This window comes from Mauremys mutica, chromosome 9 (assembly GCF_020497125.1).
Source record: "Mauremys mutica isolate MM-2020 ecotype Southern chromosome 9, ASM2049712v1, whole genome shotgun sequence".
In the NCBI taxonomy this organism is placed as follows: Eukaryota; Metazoa; Chordata; order Testudines; family Geoemydidae; genus Mauremys; species Mauremys mutica.
Window position 1 is genome coordinate 46,453,206 of NC_059080.1, and position 23,767 is coordinate 46,476,972.

The 23,767-nt window shown below is 51.8% G+C and overlaps 1 protein-coding gene across 1 annotated transcript in view; it reads left to right on the plus strand.

The window, feature by feature from the left end:
• Positions 1–23,438, plus strand: part of MPP1 (MAGUK p55 scaffold protein 1) — a 44,413-nt gene extending 20,975 nt beyond the window's left edge. The window contains exons 5-12 of the mRNA XM_045029660.1: positions 560–628; positions 9,629–9,825; positions 10,339–10,445; positions 13,135–13,215; positions 14,702–14,782; positions 16,374–16,576; positions 17,461–17,535; positions 22,157–23,438. Of these exons, the coding sequence (XP_044885595.1) occupies positions 560–628; positions 9,629–9,825; positions 10,339–10,445; positions 13,135–13,215; positions 14,702–14,782; positions 16,374–16,576; positions 17,461–17,535; positions 22,157–22,333 (990 nt within the window). The 3' untranslated portion in view covers positions 22,334–23,438. The remainder of the gene's footprint in view (positions 1–559; positions 629–9,628; positions 9,826–10,338; positions 10,446–13,134; positions 13,216–14,701; positions 14,783–16,373; positions 16,577–17,460; positions 17,536–22,156) is intronic.
• Positions 23,439–23,767: the final 329 nt, after the last annotated feature.

The following is a 23,767-nucleotide window of genomic DNA, read 5'->3' on the forward strand; positions in this document are numbered from 1 at the left end:
CCCTGCCTCTTCCTGCTCTCCTGAACTGGTTCACAAGGCAATGGCAATACAGAGGGTGGGCAAGTCTCAAGGGTTGGAAGAAGAATTGGTTCAAATTACCCTCCTCTCCCCAGGCTGGTCTGTCAGTGCCCTATAGCCCCGAACCCTCTCTGTGGCTGGAGAGATGGGGTGAATTTAATTCTCTCTCCTAGTTCATTCTGGTGACCCCTTTAAAGCTAAAAGAGGATCAAAACTCTGCTCTGTGTGGCTACCTGGATGCAGCTCTAGGTCCGAGTTAGTTAAGTTAGCCACTGTGGCTTCAACAGCGCAAAAGCCTTTAGCAACAGTGATTCTGGCTCTGCTGAGCTTCCATCAGCTCTTCATTCAGTAAACAAGGCAGCTCCCCTATATTGCCACCATGGCTCCCGGTCCCAGCCCTCTGTAGGTTTCCTGGAGTCAGTGCGGAGTGCCTGTGCACCCCGAGGTTAACGACACACTGGGGGCGTTGAGCTGGTTTCTGGATTGATCTAGAAGCTACGTTCTCCAACTCTTCTCTCTTCCCCTTCCTTCTATCCACTAGAGAGAAGCCAAGGGGACGGTCTCAATAAAAGTCATCCCCAATCAGCAAAGCCGCCTCCCTGCACTACAGGTAGGTGCAGCTGAGTCCTCTAAGTGGCCCTGTGGACCAGATGTCTTTGAGCTGGTGAGAGGTCATGGGGTTGGGGTGCAGGTTCAGTGGGCTGAACTGCTCTTCTACACTGATATAAACCCCAAACAGGGTAAGAGCTGTTCTGCATTTACATGGGGGAAAGGAGAGCAGGATTTACCCAGTCTGAGGGTCTGTCTGCTCTGCAAAGTGAAGATGTGATGGTAGCACAGGTGGGCAAACCTGTGCCAGCTTGAATCTGGCTAGCACAGGTAACAATAGCAGTGTAGACGTGGCGATGCAGGCTGCAGCTACACATCCTGAGGACAAGATGGTCAGGGAGCCTGGTTCGTACTCGGGCTGCTAGCCCATGTTGAAGCCTGTGCCATCGTGGCTACACTATCATTGTTACCCTTGGCAGCTAGATTAAAGCCAACCCATGCTACAATTACACCTTTGCTTGCAGTGTAGACAGACTCTGTATAACACTGCAGAGCATGGCTACTCTCTGTGCCTCAGTTTCCCCATCTGTAAAAAGGGACAGCAATATTTACTTCCTGTGTTAAGTGGTTTGAAAGGGGGCTCGGTAGATACCAAAGGCTGGACTCCACTCCCAGTTCCATGGGAGCGATTCCCATTGGCCTCAATGGTGGTGGAGTTAGACTGCAAAGACCCTTTACAGACATGGGCTCCTGAGCCTGGAGCATCCTGTCTGCTCCTAGGATTGCACTCTGATTCCTTGGCTGGAGGAGAGAGTGACAAACTCTGCCCTGTGTTGTACTGCTTGATGAAATGCTGTCACTCTGCAGTCAGGCTGGGTCGGGGCATTTCTGCTGCCGCAGGGGTGCTGATGCGATAGTCGGAAGCAAATGGGGGTGGCGGGAAAGCAGAGCAAAACACCCCAGCTCTTGGCTATGCAACCACACTGCCATTGCCATAGCAACAGAAGTGCATCATGTTACAAGGCTCCTGCTCTCAGTACAGGGATTCAGCAGCCAGGGCTGGCCCATTCATCTCACTCATTTGGCTTCTGGAGATGAATGAGGGGAGAGGGGGCTGGCAAGGACTGATGGGTCCTGACTGATTCCAAGAGAATACAGTTTCCACCCTTCTTATAGCTATTTGAGCTTTGCTTGTGGCTTAATCTAGGAGCAGCTAGTTTATTTCCCCATTGCCCCCCAATATCTCCAGGGCATGACACCTGTCATAGATGGCACCAATCATACATGTGTGATACCAACTATACAGGCTAACAGAATCTATCTAGTTACAGATGGCAAAAGTGTATCTCTTCCATGCAATGAGTCTAAACTAAATTCATCCCAGCAGAGTGCTAGTTATTCTACATGAAAACTGCTGTTCGAGGTGGCAACTGTGTGTCTCCAGTGATTTGACCTCTTTCACATCCCATACGTTTAAATTGCAGGAGTTAACGTAAGATTTTCTCTCTCTTTGACCTCAAGTTAGTTCAGTATAGGGTGACCAGATAGCATATGTGAAAAATCGGGATGGGGTAAGAGGCACCTATATAAGAAAAAGCCCTGAATATCAGGACTGTCCCTATAAAATTGGGACATTTGGTCACCCTAGTTCAGTAAACTTAGCAACATGAAACACCCTGATCTGACTCTGCCACCATTTGCCCAGAGCCAAATATTCTGCGCAGGCAAATTCTTCTTAAAAAGGATGATTGGGTGAGGTTATTTTTTTTTAATTGACATACGTGGCCCTGGAGCCATTCTGCCCCCCTTTCCTGTATTTCTTCTTTATTCTTCCTTTGTCACATATCTGCCACTGGAGTCTGTTTCTCTAAGCAATGAGGTGAAAGGTGAATATCTCCTCCTCCCCATCTCTCCCCTTCGTCTCTGTTCCTGCCAGGATGAGCTCTGATCTCTGCTTGTTTATTAAGCTCTGTCCTCTTTTCCCTTCTCTAGCTAGAGACTTATCCTAGTTGTTGCTGTCAAAACCAGCTGCAGTGCCACTGACTTAATAACAGATATGTGCAGGCACCTAGGCTCTGCTGAGAGGGGACACCAGGGCAGTATCTTGCACAAACAAACCCTCCTCACTGAAACATTGTTCCCCAGAAGACTGAAATTTTCTTCCCTCTGTGTGAGGTTGAAAGCTTGTCTCTTTCACCAACAAGTGGCTCAAATAAAAGATATTCCCTTCCTCCCCCACCTTCTCTCTCTCATTTCCCCCTTATATCATTTTTGCTGGGGTCCTGGAGCAGTCTGCCATTAAACGGCCATGCACAGACACTCTTGCTGCCTTTCCTTGTGACAGTTCAGTGCTAGGAAGCCTAATGACTTCAATTTTGGCTGCCCATTGTGATCAGTCTCTCTGTCTTTCATGGTTGCTGTCACTTCACAGTATGACTGATAGGGTTGCACACTGTGAAGCAAATCCCATCACATTGTCTGGAGCGAAACCATCCCTTCCCAGCCTCTGCTCATGCTGCTGCGCCACATCTTGTAAGCAGCCAACCCCAAGCAGAGCAATTAGTTTGCGCCAATCAGATTGCTGTTTAGAGATTGCAAGGGTGGTTCCATTCTGAACTAAACCACCATGAATGATCTGAACGGGAGGATAAGAGCAAACAGGTCCCACCTGTTGTAACCTCATGACCAGAGCTAGAGGCAAGCTCTGAAATTCAGACTTCGCCTAGATTTCAAACTCCACCACTGGGATTTGGGTTACACCTCTGGGGAAGACGGGTCCAACATGCAGTTCAAATCTGGAGTTCACTTCCTAGATTCCAAGGAAAGAAGAGACTATGTGATTGTCTACTCTGACCTCCTGCATAATGCAGGCCAGAGAACTGCCCCAAAACAATTCCTGTTTGAATGAGGCCCCAGATAATGTTTGAGGTGTTTAGATCCAGTGCTCTGATTTGGGCCCACTTTGCAATTTGGTTATTTCAAAAGCAGAATTAAATATCTCTATATGCACACACACACCCCATCTTTGGACAACTGGGGGTTCAGAGACCTGGGAGCTTCAGCCCATGTGGCATTCCCCAGGGTACAGTCTGGACTGCTGAAATGCTGTGTCTCCTTAACTCTCTAGCCTGGGGTGCCTTTTACACTGCTTTGCTGTTAGAACAGCCACTCCTGACCTGGTCACGCACAGCTACTGGCATGTAAAATCACTCTCAGATGTATACGTGAATGCTCTCCCACCATCCATGAATAAATACAGGGTGATACTGCATATCTCCCCAGAAATGTGCATTTTATACTGCTTGGTAGACCCCTGGACAGTATAAGCTCATAGATAGTGTGACATTCTAACAAAGGGCAATATTTATGCACCAGCCTTTCTTATCCCAAGTAGAGGTTTCCCAAACACTTCAAACAAACACACTGGCTTACATAAAATAATAAAAGAAGTTTATTAACTAGAGAAAGATTTTAAGTGATTATAAGAGATAAAAGTTAGAATTGGTTACAAAAGAAATAAAAAGTTAAAACTAAGCTAATTCCTAAAGTTTGCCAAGGTAAATAAGATTAGAAGCAAATATCATTCTCATCGCGCCGGATGCTGCAAGCAATTCTCAGTTCAGACTTGATTTCCTTTCGGCCTGGGACCACTCCCCTTAATTCAGTGTTCTTCAGGGATTCATTGATGTTATGAGCAAAGAGATGTAAGGCGGCAAGGAGAGGTAATTTGCATGGTGTTTGGTCTCCATTCTTACACCTTTTTTCCCTTCTTTGAGGATTGCCCCCAGCTGGGAGTCAGGCGACAATCTGTTTACATGGGACCTCCAATTGTTTTCCAGTGCTAATATGTAAAGTTCTCGCTTACACCTTCCTTCCTACCAGAGGATGGCTGCTTATCTAGGTGATAGTCCCTGAGGGTTCATTTGATTATGATGATACTTAGGTGTGTCTTTGTCTCTCAGAAACTAGTTTGTAGGCATTACCCAGAACTACAGCATATTTCAGTAACAATCATAGAGCAAAATCTCATAATTTGACATGCAGTGATCTTACACATATTTCAACAGGATGATAATATTCAGCAGATTGAGCTTTCAAATGATACCTCACAAGGCATACTTTGTACAAAATATATTCTAGCCATATAAAGAAGTGAACATGGGGTACAGGATGTCACAACCCGCCGAGTTCTTATGTTAACAAGAGATTGGCTAGTGTCACTGGTATTTTACAGCCTCTCTTCAGGTTGGTCCATCCAAATTTTGACCAATGGAGGGAGCTGCACTAGCAAATCTGGAGTCTGAGAGCCTCACTTGCGGGGACCCTTTATGGTCTTTAGTGCGAGATGTGGCTCACAGAGTCTTCAAGTCCCAGCATGCAATACTCCATCTTGATCCCCAGAACTCTGGCCTTCTGGCAACAAAGGGATACCGTGTTTACTATGTGCTGGGACCTGTTATCTCACAGGCCACAGCTCCATAGTAAAAGTGAGGACAGTCGTGGCAGTACTTTGCCAACCCCTATTTTAATATGTTGTGCAAAGAAAGTCTGGTTTATCCTGCTCAGGAAGGAAGATCTCCAAGGCCCTGCTTGTCAGAGCTCTGATCTGGCATGGTCTAAAGATGGGACAAAAAATAATATTTTACTCCAGACAGCATGTGGGAGTAGCTTCTTTTCCAAACACGAATTGCACTGTTCTCTGCTCCCACATCACAGAATCGTAGAAGTGTAGGACTGCAAGGTACCTCATAGATCTAGTCCCATCCCCTGCACTCAAGGCAGGACTTTGTAATAACTAGATCATCCCTGACAGGTGTTTGTTTAACCTGCTCTTAAAAAACTCCAGTAATGGAGATTCCACAACCTCCCTAGGCAATTTTGTTCCAGTGCTTAACTATCCTGACAGGAAGTTTTCCAAATGTCCAACCTGAACCTTCCTTGCTGCAATTTAAGCCCATTATTTCTTCTGTCCACACTGGATAAGGAGAGCAATTTATCACCCTCCTCCTTATAACAACCTTTTATGTACTTGAAAACTGTTATAATGTCCCCCCTCAGTCTTCTCTTCTCTAGAATAAACAAATCCCTTTTTTTTTCAGTCTTCCCTCAGAGGTTATGTTTCCTAGACCTTTAATCATTTTTGTTGCTCTTCTCTGGACTTTCTCCAATTTGTCCACATCTTTCCTGAAATGTGGTGCCCAGAGATGGACACAATACTCCAGCTGAGGCCTAATCAGCACGGGGTAGAGCTGAAGAATTACTACTTGCATCTTGCTTACAATACTCCTGCTGACAGGGCCGGCTTTATGAAGGGCGGGGCCTGATTTAAATACCCGACGGCGGTCCGGGGCTTTGGCGGCACTTCGGCGGCGAGGGTCTGCTCCGGGTCTTCGGCGGCACCGAAGGACCCCCTGCTGCCGAAATGCCGCTGAAACCCCCCTGGATTGGACCCCCTGCCGCCGAAATGCCGCCGCAGCCCCGGACCACTGCTGGGTAAGTTAATTTTTTTTTTTTTTTAAAGGTGCCTAAGGTGCGGGGCCCTGCCTGCTGATACATCCTAGAATGATGTTCATATTTTTTGCAACAGTGTAACACTTTTGACTCATATTTAGCCTGTGATCCACTATGACCCCTAGATCCCTTTCCACAGTACTTCTTTGTAGGCAGTCATTTCCCATTTTGTATTTCCAATTGATTGTGCCTTCCTAAATGGAGTACTATGCATTTGTCCTTATTGAATTTCATTCTGTTTCCTTCAAAACATTTCTCCAATTTGTCCAAATCATTTTGAATTTTAATCCTATCCTCCAAAGTACTTGCAACCCCTCCCAGCTTGGTGTCATCTGCAAACTTTCTAAGTGTCATGGCTTTGCGTTCCCAGGGCAAATAACTTGCAGCAATAACAGTTGAGTGAACTCCACGTTGGTGTGGAATGAAGGTAAATTTGATCTCAAACAAGGGGCCTCCCTTGGCCAGTAGAGCTCTCCTGCTTACGGCTTTGCTGCTCAGCGATGAGCATCTCTACGTGCAAGCTGTGATCATGGGGTATGCTGATCACACACCTCAGGTCTTCCATGGGTCGTGGATTTAGCTACCACCACCTTTCAGCACTAAATGTCTGGTGCCTGCAAAGCTGTCCCTCAATGGCAAAATCCCAGCTATGCTCAAGTTTCTTCCCACAGCCAGAAAGCCCCTGTGGGTGGAGCTTACCAATGGTATTGCTAATGATGAACTTCCTCTTCTGCAGTTGCTCTGGGCTCTGCAATGTTCACAGAACCGACATGCCACAGGAGAGATGCAGAGAGCTGGTATGGGCAGCGGTACAGGACTGTACTCACACACTGAGCCCTTTCTATCTGTAAAGGTTCCCAGTGGTGAGCACTCTGGGTTGCCCTGCCTGCTAAAGCTGGTGTGATGGACATGTTTGCGAAGCTTAGATGTGAGTTTCCTAGAGGTGGCCAGGGAGCAGCTGGAGAAGTTTACTCAGCAAAGGTAGAATCTCAGGAAAACCGCTGCTCCTGGGGAGGTGTGGACACAAAAACCCAGCCTCTGAGAGCTGCTGCCTTGGGCAGAGTCTTTGCTGCCTCAGGGCTGGACGGGAGAAGATGTCTGGTTATGAGGGATCAGGTCATTCCCTTCCCTGGAAACTTCTCCACTCCAGCCCCCCCTCTCCATATTGACACTCATGCGGAGACCTTTGTGATCGAAGACATTCCCTGTCTGTTCTGTGGCTTCTGGCACTTGACTCCTAAGCGATGGTATCATGGCTGCCAGCTCCCCTGCCCCCTCGGTTCAGATAGCTGAGTCTGTGCCTGCTAGAGAGCTGTGTATGTTTAGTATATAGAGGAATTCCCCCGGTCCCGCCTGCTGTTGGGTTACTGCACTTTATCTGGCTGGCTCCAGGCCAAGTAATCTTGTCTAGGCCCTTCTCTCAGTGACTTGCATTTAGGTTTTGGACTAGCTCTGATTGATAGTGAGAGTCTTAGCGCTGGGAGAGGGGAAATAGCGTGTGTGGAGGGACTGACCAGCGGCAGGGTGAGAACCTGAGACAACTAGACCACAAGGTCCTGATCTGCTCCGGCTCATCCCATATTGGAGGGACTAGAAATGGGAAGGAGAATTGGTCCTGTTTTGAAGCACTGGCTGTAGTGGTTAATGTGCAGTTCAAAGCTCTCTCTTCCCTCTGCCCCACTCATCCCACCTTTAACTACCTGTTCACCACAGTTCACCCCCAGGAGATGAGTTTTTCCCCGTTTGTGCCCCGACCTCTGGCAGCGCTTGCCTCACACTTGCTGTCTGGTCTCTTAGATTTCCCCAAGGATGATGCCATTCCTCCTTCCCCAAGGGATTCCCAGAGTCAGAGGACACACAGTTTGCTGGGATGGCCAGGGGAAGGCATGGAGTTAGATTTTGGGTGGCTCTTCAGGTAGAATTAAAGCCCCACAGGCTGACTGTTGGGTTGGCCAAAGGGGTTGGGGGAGTATGTAAGTAATCCAGGGGTGGGCAAACTTTTTGGCTGGAGGGCCAGTTAGAGGAGGGGGTTGTGGCCCCATCCAACCCACCCTGTTCCCTGATGGCCCCTCTGGAACCCTTACCCCATCCACACACACCCCGCTCCCTGTCCCCTGACTGTCCCTGGAACCCCTGCCGCCCCATCCAAGCCCCCCTCCTTCCTGACTGCCCCCCGGGACCCCTGCCCCATTCAATCCCATGTTTTGCCTCCAACCACCATCCACACCCCCATCCCCTGACCACCACCCCGAACTCCCCTGCCCTCTATCCACCCCCCCACCCTCTTACCGCACTGCCTGGAGCACTGGTGGCTGGCGGCGCTACAGCCACGCTGCCCAACTGGAGCCGGGCCACGCTGCTGCCGCTGCCACCACCACAGCTCAGAGCACTGGGTTAGGCTGGGTTCTTCAGCTGCGCTGCCCCAGGAGCTCACAGCCCGGCCGCCCAGAGCATTGCGCCGGCAGCAGAGTGAGCGAACTGAGGCTGCGGGGGAGTGGGGACAGCAGGGGAGGGCCCGGGGGCTAGTCTCCTGGGCCGGGAGCCGGGCAGGATGGTCCCGCGGGCCGTAGTTTGCCCACCCCTGACGTAATCTAACGATTGGTGCTTGGGCCCCTTTGTCTCTAGGCCAGGGATGGGCAAACTATGGCCCGCGGGCCGGATCCGGCCCTTCAGGGCTTTGGATCCGGCCCGCGGGATTACCCCTGGTGGTGCTGCGGGCCCGGCGCTGCTCTCAGAAGCAGCCCCCGGGCCGGGAGGCAAAGGGCTCCATGTGCGCACGCAGAGCCCTCTGCCCCCCCCCCCCCAGGGGCCGCAGCACTTCCTGGAGTGGCGTGGGGACAGGGCAGGCATGCAGGGAGCCTGCCCTGGCCCTGGTGTGCGCCACTGCCACCCCGGAGCCACTTTAGGTAAGCGGCACCGGGCTGGAGCTCAAACCCCTCCTGCCCCCCGCCCCCCAACTTCCTGCCCTAAGCCCTCAGCCTGTACCTCGCACCCCTCCTGCATCCAACTCCCTGCCCTGAGCCCCTTTCTGCACTCCTGTGCATTCCAACCACCTGCCCTGAGCTCCCTGCTGCACCCTGCACCCCGTGCACCCCAACTCCCTGCCCTGAGCCCCATCCTGCACTCCGTACCCCTCCTGTACCCCAACCCCCTTCCCTGAGCCCCCTCTTACACTCTGCACCCCTTCTCTGCCCCAATCCCTTGTCCTGAGCCCCTTCCTCCACATCCCGCACTCCACCCGCCCTGCCCCGGCCCTGCATACAATTTCCTCACCCAGATGTGGCCCTCGCCCCAAAAAGTTTGCCCACCCCTGCTCTAGGCTTGGCATCTCTTCTAGCTCATCAGGTCTGCAGGTAAGATCTGAAAAGAGGGTCAGGGACAGGGGAGACTAGATGGGGATGTGCCCGACACTTGCAGCTCAGGTTTGGGCCAGTTAATTTCTTACCCCATCTTGGGTCACTGCTGGGGGACGTCACAGGAGTCGCGTAGCAGAAATGGCAGAGCTGAAAGTACGTGGCATTGGCCAGCTGACCTTTGGCCTCTTCTTCAGATGTTCATGAGGGCCCAGTTTGACTACGATCCCAAGATGGACAGCCTGATCCCCTGCAAGGAAGCTGGGCTGAAGTTCAAAACCGGAGACATCATCCAAATCATCAACAAGGATGACAGCAACTGGTGGCAGGGCCGGGTAGAAGGGTCCTCCACAGAGTCAGCAGGGCTGATCCCCTCCCCTGAACTGCAAGAATGGTACGTTCCAGAGCTGCTGGTGAAAGCAGCTGGGGGAAAGGGGCTGGGGACTCCCAGTTGCAGGCTCTGTGCACAGCTCCAAGTGCTGCATCTCCAGCATGGGAGCTGCCCATGGGCTGCTGACTCAGAATCCCCGCCTTGCATCCATGTGGAATATGTTTCAGAGATGAGACCGGTGTAGGTGCCGCTCCTTGGAGAAGCCGGGCCCAGCTGCTCAGTGCAGAGAGCTAGGTAGACTGTGTCTTTTGGGATGGGCTGTTGGCGCCCTCTGACCTTGGCCACAGTGACCTATGGGTCTAGCCTGGTGCTGCCCTGATCACCTTGGTGTGGACAGTAGATCTGGCAAGGAGATACTCTCTGACCCCTTTGGTGTGAGCCCTGAGTATCCTTTCCTTACTCTTGTGCATTGAGGAAATCCTGATGCTTCTGGGGGTTGCTAGGTTTGGACCAAAACCTGACCTGACCCCTCTCCTCCCCCGCCCTCTGTCGCTCGTGTGTTTTTTCCCCTTGCAGGCGTGTGGCTAGTACAACCCAGTGCAGTCAGAGCGAAGCCCAGAGCTGCAGCCCCTTCGGGAAAAAGAAGAAGTGCAAAGACAAATACCTGGCCAAGCACAGCTCAAGTAAGCAGCCTCCTTCCTTGTCATGAGCCCCTGTCTGTTGCTGCTCAGGATCAACCCTGGCAGCTCTATTGCCGCAATGCACCTTCCCATTGGGCAGCAGGACAGGGGTGCTCGCAGGACTCTGGTGCTTAGACCAAGCACTGGCTCTGTGAGGTCGTTTCACCGGTTGGACAGCATACACAGGGTGCCGCAGCCTGGTGACGGGGCTGTGATCCAATTGTCCTCTGCAATAGGCTCCCTGGTCATGTGAAAACTCTTTCCTGTAAAAAGCAACAAAGAGTCCTGTGGCACCTTAAAGACTAACAGACGTATTGGAGCATAAGCACCCACGAGAGCTTATGCTCCAATATGTCTGTTAGTCTTTAAGGTGCCACAGGACTCTTTGTTGCTTTTTACAGATCCTGACTAACACGGCTCTACCCCTCTGTCTTTCCTGGGATCTCTTAACTTCCCCTCCTGGGAACAGTGCAGTCAGAGCTGCACAGCATGGCCGTGCGCGCTCTGGTAGCTGTCTCCTTATTGGAGGCTACCACACCTATCCCCAGGGTAGCAGGAGGAAAGGCATCTTGCCCAGCGCCGCGCCTGGCATTGGCTTTCCTGGAAGAGCCCCCTCGGGAACAAATCAGTCAGATGACCCTGAGTCATCTGGTAAATTACTCTCTATTATTTTCCCCTCAGGGATCTCTTTACATTGTCTCCTCCCGTTTTCAAAGCAGCCTGCAAAGTGCCCGACCTGCTGGCTTTGTTTACATTGCTGCTGTGGAGTCGCAACAGGCGTGGACTCAGGGTGTACGCAGGGAGGAGAGAGGATGTCATCTGGGTTTAAACAAGTGGTGTTCTCAGCCAGACTGGAAGGAAAGAGCTATGTAGGAACAACTCTGCTGGCGGCTGGTGCCAAGGGAGGAAGGGGGTGCTGCCACTAGGCATTCAGCTTTGTAAAAGAGCCATCTGTGTTTTTTTACAGCTGTTCTAGGCCCAAGTGTGTTAGCTGGCGATGGGTGCAGAGTTAAATCCCAGTTCAGGAGGGATGGGCAGAGACCCGTAACTAAAGATAATGTGAAGCCTGTTGTCCAGCCCCCCCTGCAGGCTCCCCCACCTGATCTCTGCCTGCTTTGCTCCCTCTCCCCTGGGATTTTGCTCTCCCAGAAGTGCAGCTCTCTGCTCTGCATTAGGAATTATGGGCCCAATTCTCCCCTGCACTGTGTGTCATCGTTTACACTGTGCATAGTGACACCCGAGCATTGCCATGGCACCCCGGTGACACGTTACAGGCTGGAATGCTCAGAAGGGCTCAGCACCCACAGCCAGGGCCAGAGTTTGGCACAGTGGGTACATGATGGGTGCTGAGCGCCTTTAAAATCCTGGTCCTTGTTTGGTGCTGAGTTGCCTCGACTGTAGGAATGGAGACCTTGGAAATCTGGCCCTGAGCTAATTTATGGCCCTCGTCATCAGACGCATCACAAACCCTGCACTCGGGTCCTGGCAAGTCAGCGGTTTTCAGTTCACCTCTCCTTAAAACTTTGTAACAGATCAGAAATCTGTTCCTCAATCAGGGAGAATCTTCCCTATTCACCACCTTCATTCAGAAGCCCAGCCAAGCCAAGCTAAGCAAACAAACCCTGCTGGTTAAGTGATGATCTGTTTGTACTAGTGAGGTTTTAACGCACCAGGACCTGAAACTGACCGGTAATAAGCCAGTGCCAACAATGCCCCAGAGAACTGAGTGGTGGGGGGTGGAGAGTCGTGTGACCAGAGCCTGGGGACATGCTGGCACCTGGCCTGGCCTGCAGTCTGGGAGACGGTGACAAACAGGGCAGTAAATCAAGGGGATAAATAAAGATCCCCACAACTCCCTCAGGGGAATAAACTAAGATCCCCATAACTCCTTCAGCTAAGAGTTAGTCTTGCAGATTCCAATTTGGCTCCTCTGGGGTCCAGACTCCTGGGCAGAACTGAACAGGGAGAGGAGAGGTTCTGCTGTTTATTTCACACCTTGTCACAACAGTTTCCCCATATTAATCCCCAAAGTAAGTTACCATTTGCTGATTTCTCTCTGCAGCTGAGTTTCTAAGGGATGCAGTGTGACCTAGGAGGGAGCCTCAGGACCAGAGCTGAGTGCATAATTGATTTTTTCGGTACATGGGCCAAACTGAAAAAATCTTAAAAAAAAAAAAAAAAAATCGGCTCAAAGCAAGCCTGTTTTTTGGTTTTTTTTGCCAGGGGAAAAAAATCATTTTGGGTTTATTGTTTTGAAGTGCTTTTCATTCTCGCTCTCAGGTGCCATCTTTTTTCTTTATTTTTTTTCGTTTAAAAAATTAGCAAAACGTTTAAATGAAATGCTATTTTGGAAGGAAAAGTCAAAGCATTTCATTTTGACTTTAAAAAATCCTCCATTTTTTTTTCCAGGCCAGACTATTCACTGAATTTGGATAGTTTTGTGCCCCACAAAAGGCAAGTCACGTCCTCTCTCTCTGGCTTAGTTTCCCCATATTTAAAAGGGGGCTAGTGATCCTGACCTTTGTAAAGTGGTTTGAGATCTACTGATGCAAAGTGCAATATGAGAGCTATGTGGTGGTATTCTATATCGATGCCAATATGTCCCAGCGGCCCTGGGCAGGGATGTGCCCTGATTTTGCATCTGGACTGGTTCTGATGCTCTCTTGGTTCCATTTCCCCTCTCTCCTCCCAGTTTTCGACCAGTTGGATGTGATTTCTTATGAGGAGGTGGTGAGGCTGCCAGCCTTCAAGAGGAAGACCCTGGTGCTGATAGGTATGGCCCTGCCCCTTCTGTACATATTGTGCTTTTCTGTCCATTGTCGCTCTCCACCCTGACCCTGACAATGGCCTGGACAGAACGGAACCTGATAGAGCATTTCCACTGGGGAACCCTGCTGGCTGAGGGTTAGTCAGTTACTCCTTTAACACAGGTTTGATCCCAAGGCAATGGGAGTGTTTCCATTAACTTCAACGGACTTTGGATCAAGCCCTTGATCCTTAAAACAACATCAGCTGGTGGATTTATGACCTACATCTGGCCTGAATAAAATTCATTCTCTTCGAATTGAGAGTCCTCTGGATTCTAAAGAGATTTGTGTGGGGGTTTGGGGTGCTGCAAGAGTCACCCCAAACCCCCACTCTCCCCATGTTTTGAGCTGCCCCTGCTGGCTGTGCAGTAAAAGTTACCATCCCCTCGTTCAAGAGCTGAACTGGCATCCTCAGGCACAGCTGTGCTGGCCAGCTCGGGCATCTAGAAACTGGCACAGTACCCAAGTCATGGTGCGAATTGTGCTGCAGAGGGAACCTGGAGGAGGAGCAGCCAGCCTTGGGTGGGAGGGGGTGGGTTTTCAAAAACAATGCAGTGTTTTTGTTTTTTTTTAAAAGAATGATAAAGCTGCCTCTTGTTTAAACCTCAGGGAGGGAATCAATCCCTATCCCGAGCTTTGCACGGCACAGACCCCTTGGTATGAGACTCAGGGCATGTCTACATGGGGACACTCAGGAAAGTTATTCTAAATTAGCTTTTAAAGTGGGTTAGTTAAACCACATTAAACCCCTGTGTGGACACTTTCATTCAGAATTAAAGTGGCCTTAATTTGATTGATCTTAATTCACTTTAAACAAAACCTAATTAAGACCACTCTAATTCTGAATGAGAGTCCACACGGGGATTTGATGTGGTTGAATTAATTCATTTTAAATTCATTCCTTTTGATAATTTGGATTAACGTTGCTGAGTGCCACTGTGTAGACACTAAGGTCAAGATCCTGAAAGGTATTTTGGTGCCTAACTCCTATTGGTTTCACTGGGAGTTAGGCACCTAGGAGGATCCAGACATAACTTGGCAGTGCCGAGGCTGTGCCTGGCCCAGTCCATGGAGAAGTAGTGGGCTGGCTCTGGGACTGGAAGTGTGTTGCCCTGCATTATGGCTATATTGAAAAGAATGGGGTCTCCCATTTTGCAGCGTCTGGTCCATTCCAAAGGGGGGAAGAGGCTCAGCTATCTGGCCTGGGCAGTCATTATCCCATTCCTTCTGGGAGATGGTATTAGCAACCCAACAGGGATGGAATTTCCATGGCTAGCTCATCCTGCTCCATCCCTACCCGCTCTCTCTGCCAGAGGTCCTTCCTATGAATAGGGGTTCTTCTCTTACTCCCCCGACATGGCTCCTGCGATCCCCCTCTCCCCTTCTCCAGCACAGGAAAAGCCTCTCTCGGGGGGCACTGATCTCCCATCCCTCTCTCATCCTCCTGCACAGGTGCAAGCGGGGTAGGTCGTAGCCACATTAAGAATGCCCTGCTCAGCAAGAGCCCAGAGAAGTTTGGATATCCGGCTCCATGTAAGTAGTCACCCACAGTGGGGTTGGGCTCTACAACCAGAACTAGCCATTTTAAAGCCCTAGGAAGGCGAGTTTCCCGGTGCTCACTCCTAGCCTTGCCTGCAGACTGCATAGAGCTGGGGGGTTTTAAGTGCAGAAAAGCTGTTTCAGGGAATGTTCAGAGATTGCTCCAACTCCCTCTGAACCCTGCACACTTTGAGCTCATGGTCACTGAGCACTGGGCTTTAGTGGGCGAGGGATACCAAAAATAGTCCCTGTTTAAAAAAGAAAGATCGGGAAGCGCTAAGGCATTCCTAAACCAGATTTTCGGTACCGTCCGTGGTGCATGCAGAACCCCTGTGAGGGTGAATGGCAGGAAGATGTGATTGATGCTCCTTTGGAGTGACTCACGAGAGTAACGGGACCACCCTAAATGCCGTCAGAGAATGTTTCAGCCCCATGTGTTCATAGATACAGGAGTGCACAACCTCAGTGCAATCAGCCTTGAAATCAGACCCGAGCTCCTGCCACTGGATGTCTCAGTGACCCACTGTGCTGAGCGAGTTTTGGCTGGTCTGGTTTGCGAGTGTTGCTAAAGTGGCTCTGGAGGTTGCTTGCAGTCATATTTAAGGAAGGTGTTGTAGTCCCACAGGGTGCGTGCTGGGTAAATGGGGCCTGCCTTGACCAAGGCTGCAGCGTCTCCAGCACACTTGTACTTTCCAGCAAAATGGCAGCTTGTCTGTCCCGGGGGCATCTTTCTTTGCCATAGGGGAAAGCGATTGGGCGGATTACCCCATGGTCCTGCCATAACTCCTGAGCTGTGCTGGTGCTGAAAACATGGCAAGGCCAGCTGGAGAAGAGCACATCCAGCCAGGCCCATGCTGGGAATGGCCTGGTGGAGGTTGCTTTCATTGGGTTATCTTGGCTGTTCGGAGCCTCCTGCCAGCAGTGGAAAAATAGAACAAGAGGCGTCAGGAGCCTGGCCTCAGAGCTGGTAGTTTTCCCTTGGCTTTAAAGGACACCATCAACATGACACCTAGTCAGGTTCAAAGCAGGCCTCCTAGGTCTTGGTGGGCCTGATTTTTGTTACCAATAGAACTTTAACTGTCCGAAGAGTTACAGTCCAGGCTCTAACATGAGCCCTTGTTCCCAAGTGATGCTGCTTACAGTGACTTTGGCTGGCCAATGAATAACACCAGCTTTGCCGTACTGATTGCTAGGGGCAAGGCTGGGGGGCCCTTGACATAGGCAAGGAGGGCGAGAGGCAGGAGTGCTCCAGATCACCTCACCTGAGCAACTTTCAAAGCACTACAGGCAGCAAATCCATGCTCTGCCCAAGCAGCAAAGGGTTAAAGCTGGTGCAGGCCCAGCCTCTCTCCACCAATTGCTCACTTCCTCTGGCTCTGGCTCCCCTCTCCTGGCCTCCCTAGGGCCCAGCTGAGCCCCACTTCTTGGGAACACATTAGGCTTCCCATGGTGCAGAATGGCACAGCAGCCACCCTCTCCACAGCCTTCTTGCTCAGTAGTCACCTTGGCCCAAGCTGGCTGGCCCCTTTGGTTCCCTTGCCGGGTGGCAGCACAGGTCAGTCACCCAGCTCTCCCGCCCATCCAGACACCACACGCCCCCAGAAGAAGAACGAGGTGGATGGGAAGGACTATCACTTCATCTCCACTGAGGAAATGACCAGGGACATCTCCGCCAATGAGTTCCTGGAATTCGGGAGCTACCAGGGAAACATATTTGGCACCAAGTTTGAAACAGTGCATCAGATCCACCAGCAGGATAAAGTCGCCATCCTGGACATTGAGCCCCAGGTGAGGGGGGGACGGAGGCAGCGTGTTAGGGGTCAGAGTTGGAAAAAGCACCTCTAAAATTTGCGGGGGCAGCTTTGCACCCACATTTAACTGCACTTGCAATTGGGGGTGCGAAGGAGGATTTAGCCGTCTTCCAAACTGTGCACACCAGTTGGGCAGGCAGAATGCTGGGGCCCATCACTCGCGGGCATGATGTTAGTGGCTGGGTGAAAAATGTATCCCTTAAAGCATAACCCAAGGAGGGGCTGAGTGAAAAGGCAGTGAAAGAGCAGGCCATTTGGCTAGGAGAGTGGGATGCTGTAGAGGGCAATGAGCTGGACTGAGCTATGCACCTGCCAGTAGCCAGGGGGGAAGGGCATGGAGGGAGGAAAATAAACACAGAGATAAAACCAATGGATGGACTCCACCTAGTGTCCCCATACTGGGCAGATACCTTGGGCGAGACCGCTGCTGATGGCCCCACACCTTCCTGCTGCACAGATATTCCAGGGAGCATCCGCATGGCAGCTCCTGGAAGGGTGCAGTCGGAATCCTTGGCTGCATCCCGAGCTAAGGATTTTTAAAGTGAATTTATACTTAGCTGATGTGAGAGGCTGGAGCCCAAAGGCCTCTGGCAGCAGCAGTGCAAGCTGTCTCCAGCCCCACAGAGTCAGCCGTTGACCCACCTCTCTGTGGCCAGCTGTCTGCCTCCCTCTGAGGCCAGCAGATGCCCTGGGTTTGATGTTCGGGGATCCTGGCCTCCAGCAGGGATCCAGCAGAGCTGGCAGCGCTCTGCCAGGCAGGAAGGGCCATGTGCTCTGCTCCTGGCGGAGCTGCCCTGCCCTGCAGAGCATTTGTGATCCGTTTGCTCCTCATCCCTCTCTCTCCCCGCCCCCTATCTGCAGACTCTGAAGATTGTTCGCACTGCGGAGCTGTCCCCATTCATTGTTTTCATCGCGCCAACAGACCAGGCCAATCAGGTGGGTGCCATGGTGTGGCGGGAGGTGGAGCGATTATGCAGGCATGACGCTGGCCAGCGCATCTGGCCAGATGTCCTCCCATACTCACTCCCCTTTGCACCCCTCTGTGGCCACTGTGGCTTGTGGCCGGGGGGATGAAGAGACCTTTCCTCACAGCGGTGGGACCCCAAAGGTACAGTTCACCCCAAGCAATTGTTTCTGTTCCTTTTCCTCCCTGGGGACTTGTTCTTCTGCCCCCTGTCAGAAACCAGCTTGCCCGTTCCCTGTCGGTGTCTGGGTTTTCCAGTTGGAGGAGTGGAGTTCACCTGAAATACCCCAAACTTAAACCTCCCTGAGATAAAGTGCAGAGCACCAGGTAACTCCAAAGCTGTGAGCGTGGGTGCGCTTTCCCCCAGCTGGGGGCACAGCAGCTGTTTGTAGGGGGCTGGGAGCTGATTCCCCATTCAGGCTGGTGGCTACCTGGACTTGAACAAGACACTTGGGCACAGCTTCTTTCCCCTCAGCCAGTTGCCAGCACCATCCCCCCAGGGCCCAGCGGGCCGCAATCTCCCCACTTTGCAAAAGGAATCCCTTAGGAGGTGAGATGAGGCAAACCTGCCCCTCCCCCAGGGCTGCTTCCCCTGCCCTCAGAGGGATTGTGGTGGCTGGAGCCGAGGGAGTGAGACTGTCCAGCATGTGTGCTCTTCCATAGCTCTATCTCCACTAGTGCCTGGCTGCCTCCAAGCCTATAGGAATAGCGAAGGCAGCAAGACCTTCACCCCAGACAGCAGCATAGCTGGGGAGGGTGCCCCTGCTGCTTCATTCTCCCCCACCAGAACTGGGGAGGGGAGGGCTGTCTCAGGACTGGAATTACAGGGGATGGGGCAGTGCAGGTGGGGGGTTTGTCAGCAGCTTCTCCCCAGAAACCCCTCCTTCACGAATGAATCCTAGCTAAGGTGCTGAGTTTCCAGTTGGCAAGGACACCAACCACCCCACACATGGGTCCCTAAGGGGCCCTGGCATTCATGGATTCTGACTTTGCCCTGCCCAGGCTCTCCCTCCCTGTGCACGTCACTGTACTTCCTAGAGCCAAAGCGCTGTCAACTCGCAGTAGTTTCTAGCTGCAGAGACCTTCCTGCTGTCAGTGGGGCTCACACATTAGACTGCAGCCAGCCCAAAACAGTAACACCCAGATCAGCTGCCTCGCTCCAGCCTCATGGGTATTTAATGGTGCAGTCTCAGCTGCTGTGCAGCAGCCAAGTGACAGGCATTGTACGAGAGACTGGCTTAGGTGTGCTGCTGGATGGGTCCCTTTGTCCTGCCCTTGAATAGTGTTGCCTATGCAAATGGAACAGCATATGTTCTCTTGATTATTTAGCTAGCCTAGCTGCTGCCCCTTAAGACATAGATAAAAGGGGTGGGGGTGGGTTATGCAGCGATTTGTTCAGAAAGCACTGGGCTCCCAGGCTGCAGCAGGCACGCGTCTTTCTAACCCTCTTGGTTTCTTAGTGGTCCAGCTAAGCTAACCCATTGCTAAGCAGGGTGCCTGCGTGGCAATGGCAGGGTAGAGCTGAGCACAGCTGGACATTGAAACCAGGGGGTGAAAGGAGCAGGATGACCACACATCCCGTTTTGGCCGGGACAGGCCATTTTTTAAGCCCTATCCCAGCCATCCTGACTTTTTTTGGCAAAACTGGGCATTTGTCCTGTTTGCTCTTGCCAATGGATCAAACTGGACAAATGCAGTTTTGCCAAAAAAGTGGGGTGCGACCCCTAACAGGGCACGGAGGAATGTGCAGGGGGGCAAGTGGCAATGCCAGCCCTGCGTGGGAGTGGGGACTAGGGCTGGCCCTGCGTGGGGGATCGGGAGTGGAGAGGGGCCTTGGGTCAGCCCTGTGGGGTGTCCCATTTTCCCTAGAGGAGTAAACAAGCCCTGGCCAGGACCCCCTGCTCCATGCTCTTAGACAGGGCTGGCTGTCAGTCAGCCTGTATCTATTGGGTTTCCAGGAAATGGGGCGGGCGAGCCCGCCCCATGCTAACGGAACCCCCCCCCCAGCCTAAGGGGAGGTGCCACAGAGCCTCAGAAACCCACTAATTGCGGGGGACAACTAATAAAAGAACAGGGACAGGAGTGCGGTCAAAGGGTCATAAGAAGGGAGCCTGACGGTGACACCGAGCAGAGAACCCCGGACAGCGCCCACTGCTCCTCGAAGGCGTCAAGGGAGCCAGCGGACGCCGCCCAGAGGAACTCCGCCCGGAGACGTGAGCGGACTAAGGATCGGAAACAAGCCCCACAGTCGCAGGAGTCTCCATTGGCCAACCGCCTCTCCCTGGTCGCGTAGATGGCCATTTTTGCCAGGGCGAGGAGGAGGTTGACCAGGAGGTCCCGCGACTTCGTGGGGCCACGGATAGGGAGTGCATGGAGAAGGAGGTGTGGGGAAAAGTGCAGCCAGAAACGCAATAGGAGATTAGTGAGGAGCCGGTAGAGGGGCTGCAGCCTGGCGCACTCTATGTAAATGTGCGCCAGGGTCTCCCTCACGCCACAGAAGGGGCAGGTGTCTGGGACAGGGGTAAACCGCGCCAAGTACACGCCCGTACTCACGGCCCCGTGGAGGAGCCGCCAACTGATATCCCCGACGGGCCTCGGGACCAGGGTGGAGTACAGGCTGGCCCACCGGGGCTCCTCACCCTCCAGAGGTGGCAGGAGGTCCCGCCACAGCCTGTAGCTGGGGATTAGGTTGCAGCCAGTTTGATCAGGAGGTTGTAACAGGGAGGGTTTATGTAGCCTTTGAATGAAGTGCCACCCGCAAGGTGATTAGTGTGTGTTTGTGAAGTGCTGTCCAATGGACGGTGTTACGTAAGGGCTAACTCTTGTGCTACCTGAAAAAGCTGTGGGCCAGCTGGCTCCAGGGGCCTGCTACCCCATGCACCGACTGCAGTTGCTGAAGGTGCCAGTGTGAAACAAGGCTGAGCTACTATTGCTAAGAACTGTCTCCTGCCACAGGGGACAGGCCCTCGGTGGTGAAGCAAGTGCTATATTTAGCCTGCTTTCACAGTTCAGGTGACTGCTTAGTAAGTTGAGGGGAGAGTTTAGAACCAAAACATGACCTCTGGCAGCTCAGAGGGCAGAGAGCTGGGGTATTTTCCCCTTCTAAATATGCTCTGGCTGCTGAGCACCACACAGAGAGAGGGGCACAAGCTGCAGCAATTCACTGTTGCCCAGAGCTGAGCTCATGATCCTGGTAAACAGAAGAGCCATGTTAATTTCAAGTGCTGCTAGGACAGGGACGAAAAAACAATGTTAGAAGAATCAGAAAAACAAGGAGTCTGGTGGCACCTTAAAGACTAAGATTTATTTGGGCATAAGCTTTTGTGGGTGCATCTGTAGTGGGTTTTTTTTTTTTTTTTTTTACCCACGAAAGCTTATGCCTAAATAAATCTCTCTCTAAGGTGCCACCAGACTCCTCAGTTTTGTGGATACAGACTAACACGGCTGCCCTTCTGAAAGAGAGAATCAGGAAGGCAGTTGTATTGGAGTTCCTATTTACGATATTAATTGGATGCTGGAGTAGGTTACTGCCGGCCTGCAGTACCGGCAGTAGCCCGGTGTGCTACAGAGTGCCATGCAGCCACCTCTGATGACTGCCATTACCAAAAGTAGCCCTCAACAGTAGAGGTACTAGGAAAGTGGGGCAGAGAAGCCTGGCTGGGCTGTGAATAGAGACTGATAGTCCAACTTGCAAGGAGCCTGCTGTCTGAATAAACCGAGGGAGAGAGGGAGGGAGGGGAAGTAACTTTCCTGAGCGCATGCCGCTGGCTGGATTGGGAACAGACCTCTTGTCCAGAGTCCCAGGCCTGCACCCTCTTCCCTCAACTGCCTGTCTCAGCCTTTGGGGCTCTGCTCCAGAGGCAGGTTGAGGAAGTTTGTCTCCCCTGGGAAATGTACCAGCAGAATGCTATGGGTCTAATCTCCCTGCTGAGGGACACCTACAGTCAGGAAGGGATGCTGCCTTTTGCTGTAGCTGATAGCACATGCAAAGCGCCATAGCGAAGAGGTGCTGTTATTCCTGTGTGCCCACCTAGGAAGTTAGACCAGTATAACACAGCTTGGAAAGTGTTCTGGTAGCCCAGCTTGAAGGGATTTCTTTTCACATGGGAATTGTAACCTGCACTGTGGTGTATATGTCCTCTGCAGGCCAGCCCAGGGAGCTGGCTCCTATGCACTGTGCTGGGACTGCCATGAGCCTGTATCGTGTAGAAACCCCAAAACAGAGCTAGCTTTCTCAAGTAGGGAGTGGTGCATGCAGCACCCAGAGCTTGAGGAAGCACCTGCAAGTCTTTAAATAAGCTGCTATCGTTGAAGTGCACACAGCAGTAAGGGCATAATGCAGTATCCCTGCAAGGGCAACTTGCTGTAAGAGTAAGGGTACATTGCCTATTGAGACCAGTACTCAGTACAAGCCACTGCACTAAGAGATGGGTGCAATGTCCCATCTGGGCCAGAGGCCCTCCCCCAGTGCATCATGTACCTCCCAAACCAATAGGGGCAACCCACCTGCCTCAACCTCCTGGGCCTGGGGGTTCTGCCTGGCCACACTACCCCTCCCACAAGCCTCAGCTCACTGGCTCTCTTCTGTTGCAGTCAGAGGCCTTGCAGCAACTACGCAAGGATTCGGAGAGCATTTGCAACCGCTACGCACACTACTTTGACCTGTCAATAGTCAACAACAGTGTGGATGAGAGCCTCAAGGTGCTACAAGAAGCTTTTGAGCAGGCCTGCAGCTCACCCCAGTGGGTGCCTGTCTCCTGGGTCTACTGAGCAGTTGTCCAACCCTGGCAGCTTCCTGCTTCTCCCATCCTGCAGAATGGGATGGTGGGAAACCCCTGCTCTACATAGCTCAACACCCAGCCCCCCTTCTCTTTTAACATTCTATGGCCAGTCTCACTTGGTGTATTATGCCCAGGGTAAGAGTACAGGGATCTCCAAGCTCAGGGCACAAGCCAGCAGTCCTTGTGCATCAGCGCTACTGTAGGGTGGAGCCTCCAACCTGGGGTGGCATTTAGGGGGGAAATTCTATTTTATCTTAGGGTCTGTACCCTAGTGCTACACAGCTGGGGCCATATAGTACCCCTCCACTCAGCAACACTCCTACTGATCATCCAGGGAAGCTTTCCCAGTGACTGAGGGGGAACATAGGGGCCTGCTCTAGTAACTAACCGTGAGTAGTAGCTATTTTGTGCTGTGCTTCACTCTTGAGGAAGATAGGCTGGAGGCACTGCTAACATGAGCTCTGAACCTTATTTGGCTATTTGCACATTGTTATCTGATGCACCTGGGCAGAATGCACCATTTGAAAACCCTGGCCCTACCAGCACTAGTCTTCAGAGTCAGCATACACATGAGATGAAGGGGCAGTTCAAATCCCACAGAGCTATTGTTTCAGGCTAAGCTAGTGCTACCACAGCTTGTATTCCAAGGGTTTTCTTCAGTCAGAAGGGCTAGTTATTTTTAACTGTGAGCTGGAGTTAATCACCCCAGGGGCTGGTCTTCCATGCTGGATGTGTGGAGTTGCGGACTTAGCCTGTGCAGTTGTCACTTACCACCTCTGACCATAGTTTCACCAATGGTTAAAATAACACCCTGGAATCAGTAAATTAGATTGGCTGGACCCAGTTATCTATCCATTGCATTACATAGCAACACCATGGCCCACTTCGAGCAGTTCTTCAAACCATAATCAATGTCAAGCTCAAAGGACGGGTTATGGTGCGTTACTGCCAGGGAGGGTAGCAGAAAAGGGGATTAACATGTCTGAAATCTGCAATTTAAGGATGCCAAAAAAAACCTGATTATGTGCAATAGGGACCTTTATTCTAGTCCACAGCAGGGCAATACCCTGTAGCAATAAAAGTGTGTTGAAGCATTTGCTTGGTTTTATGGTTTGTGCTGAGCTCAATAGGTCACTGCAGCATCCATCCAGTGAACTGCTCCCCCTGCAACCAGCTGAAGTGCAGTGAGGTATTCCCTACCCCTGGGAGACTCCCATCAAAGCTGCAGCCCTCTTTGCCCTTGAAGAGCAGAAAAATCTACAGGACTGCTCCATACAGACCCTTAAAGGGGTAGGAAATCACTGCTCCAGTTATTCTCTGGCACAGGACCAGCACAAGCTGGAACTACTCCCCACACTCAATTGGGAGGAGGTTTCTTCACCCATACTGAGAGCACTCACCCCCCTTCCCCTCCCACCCAACA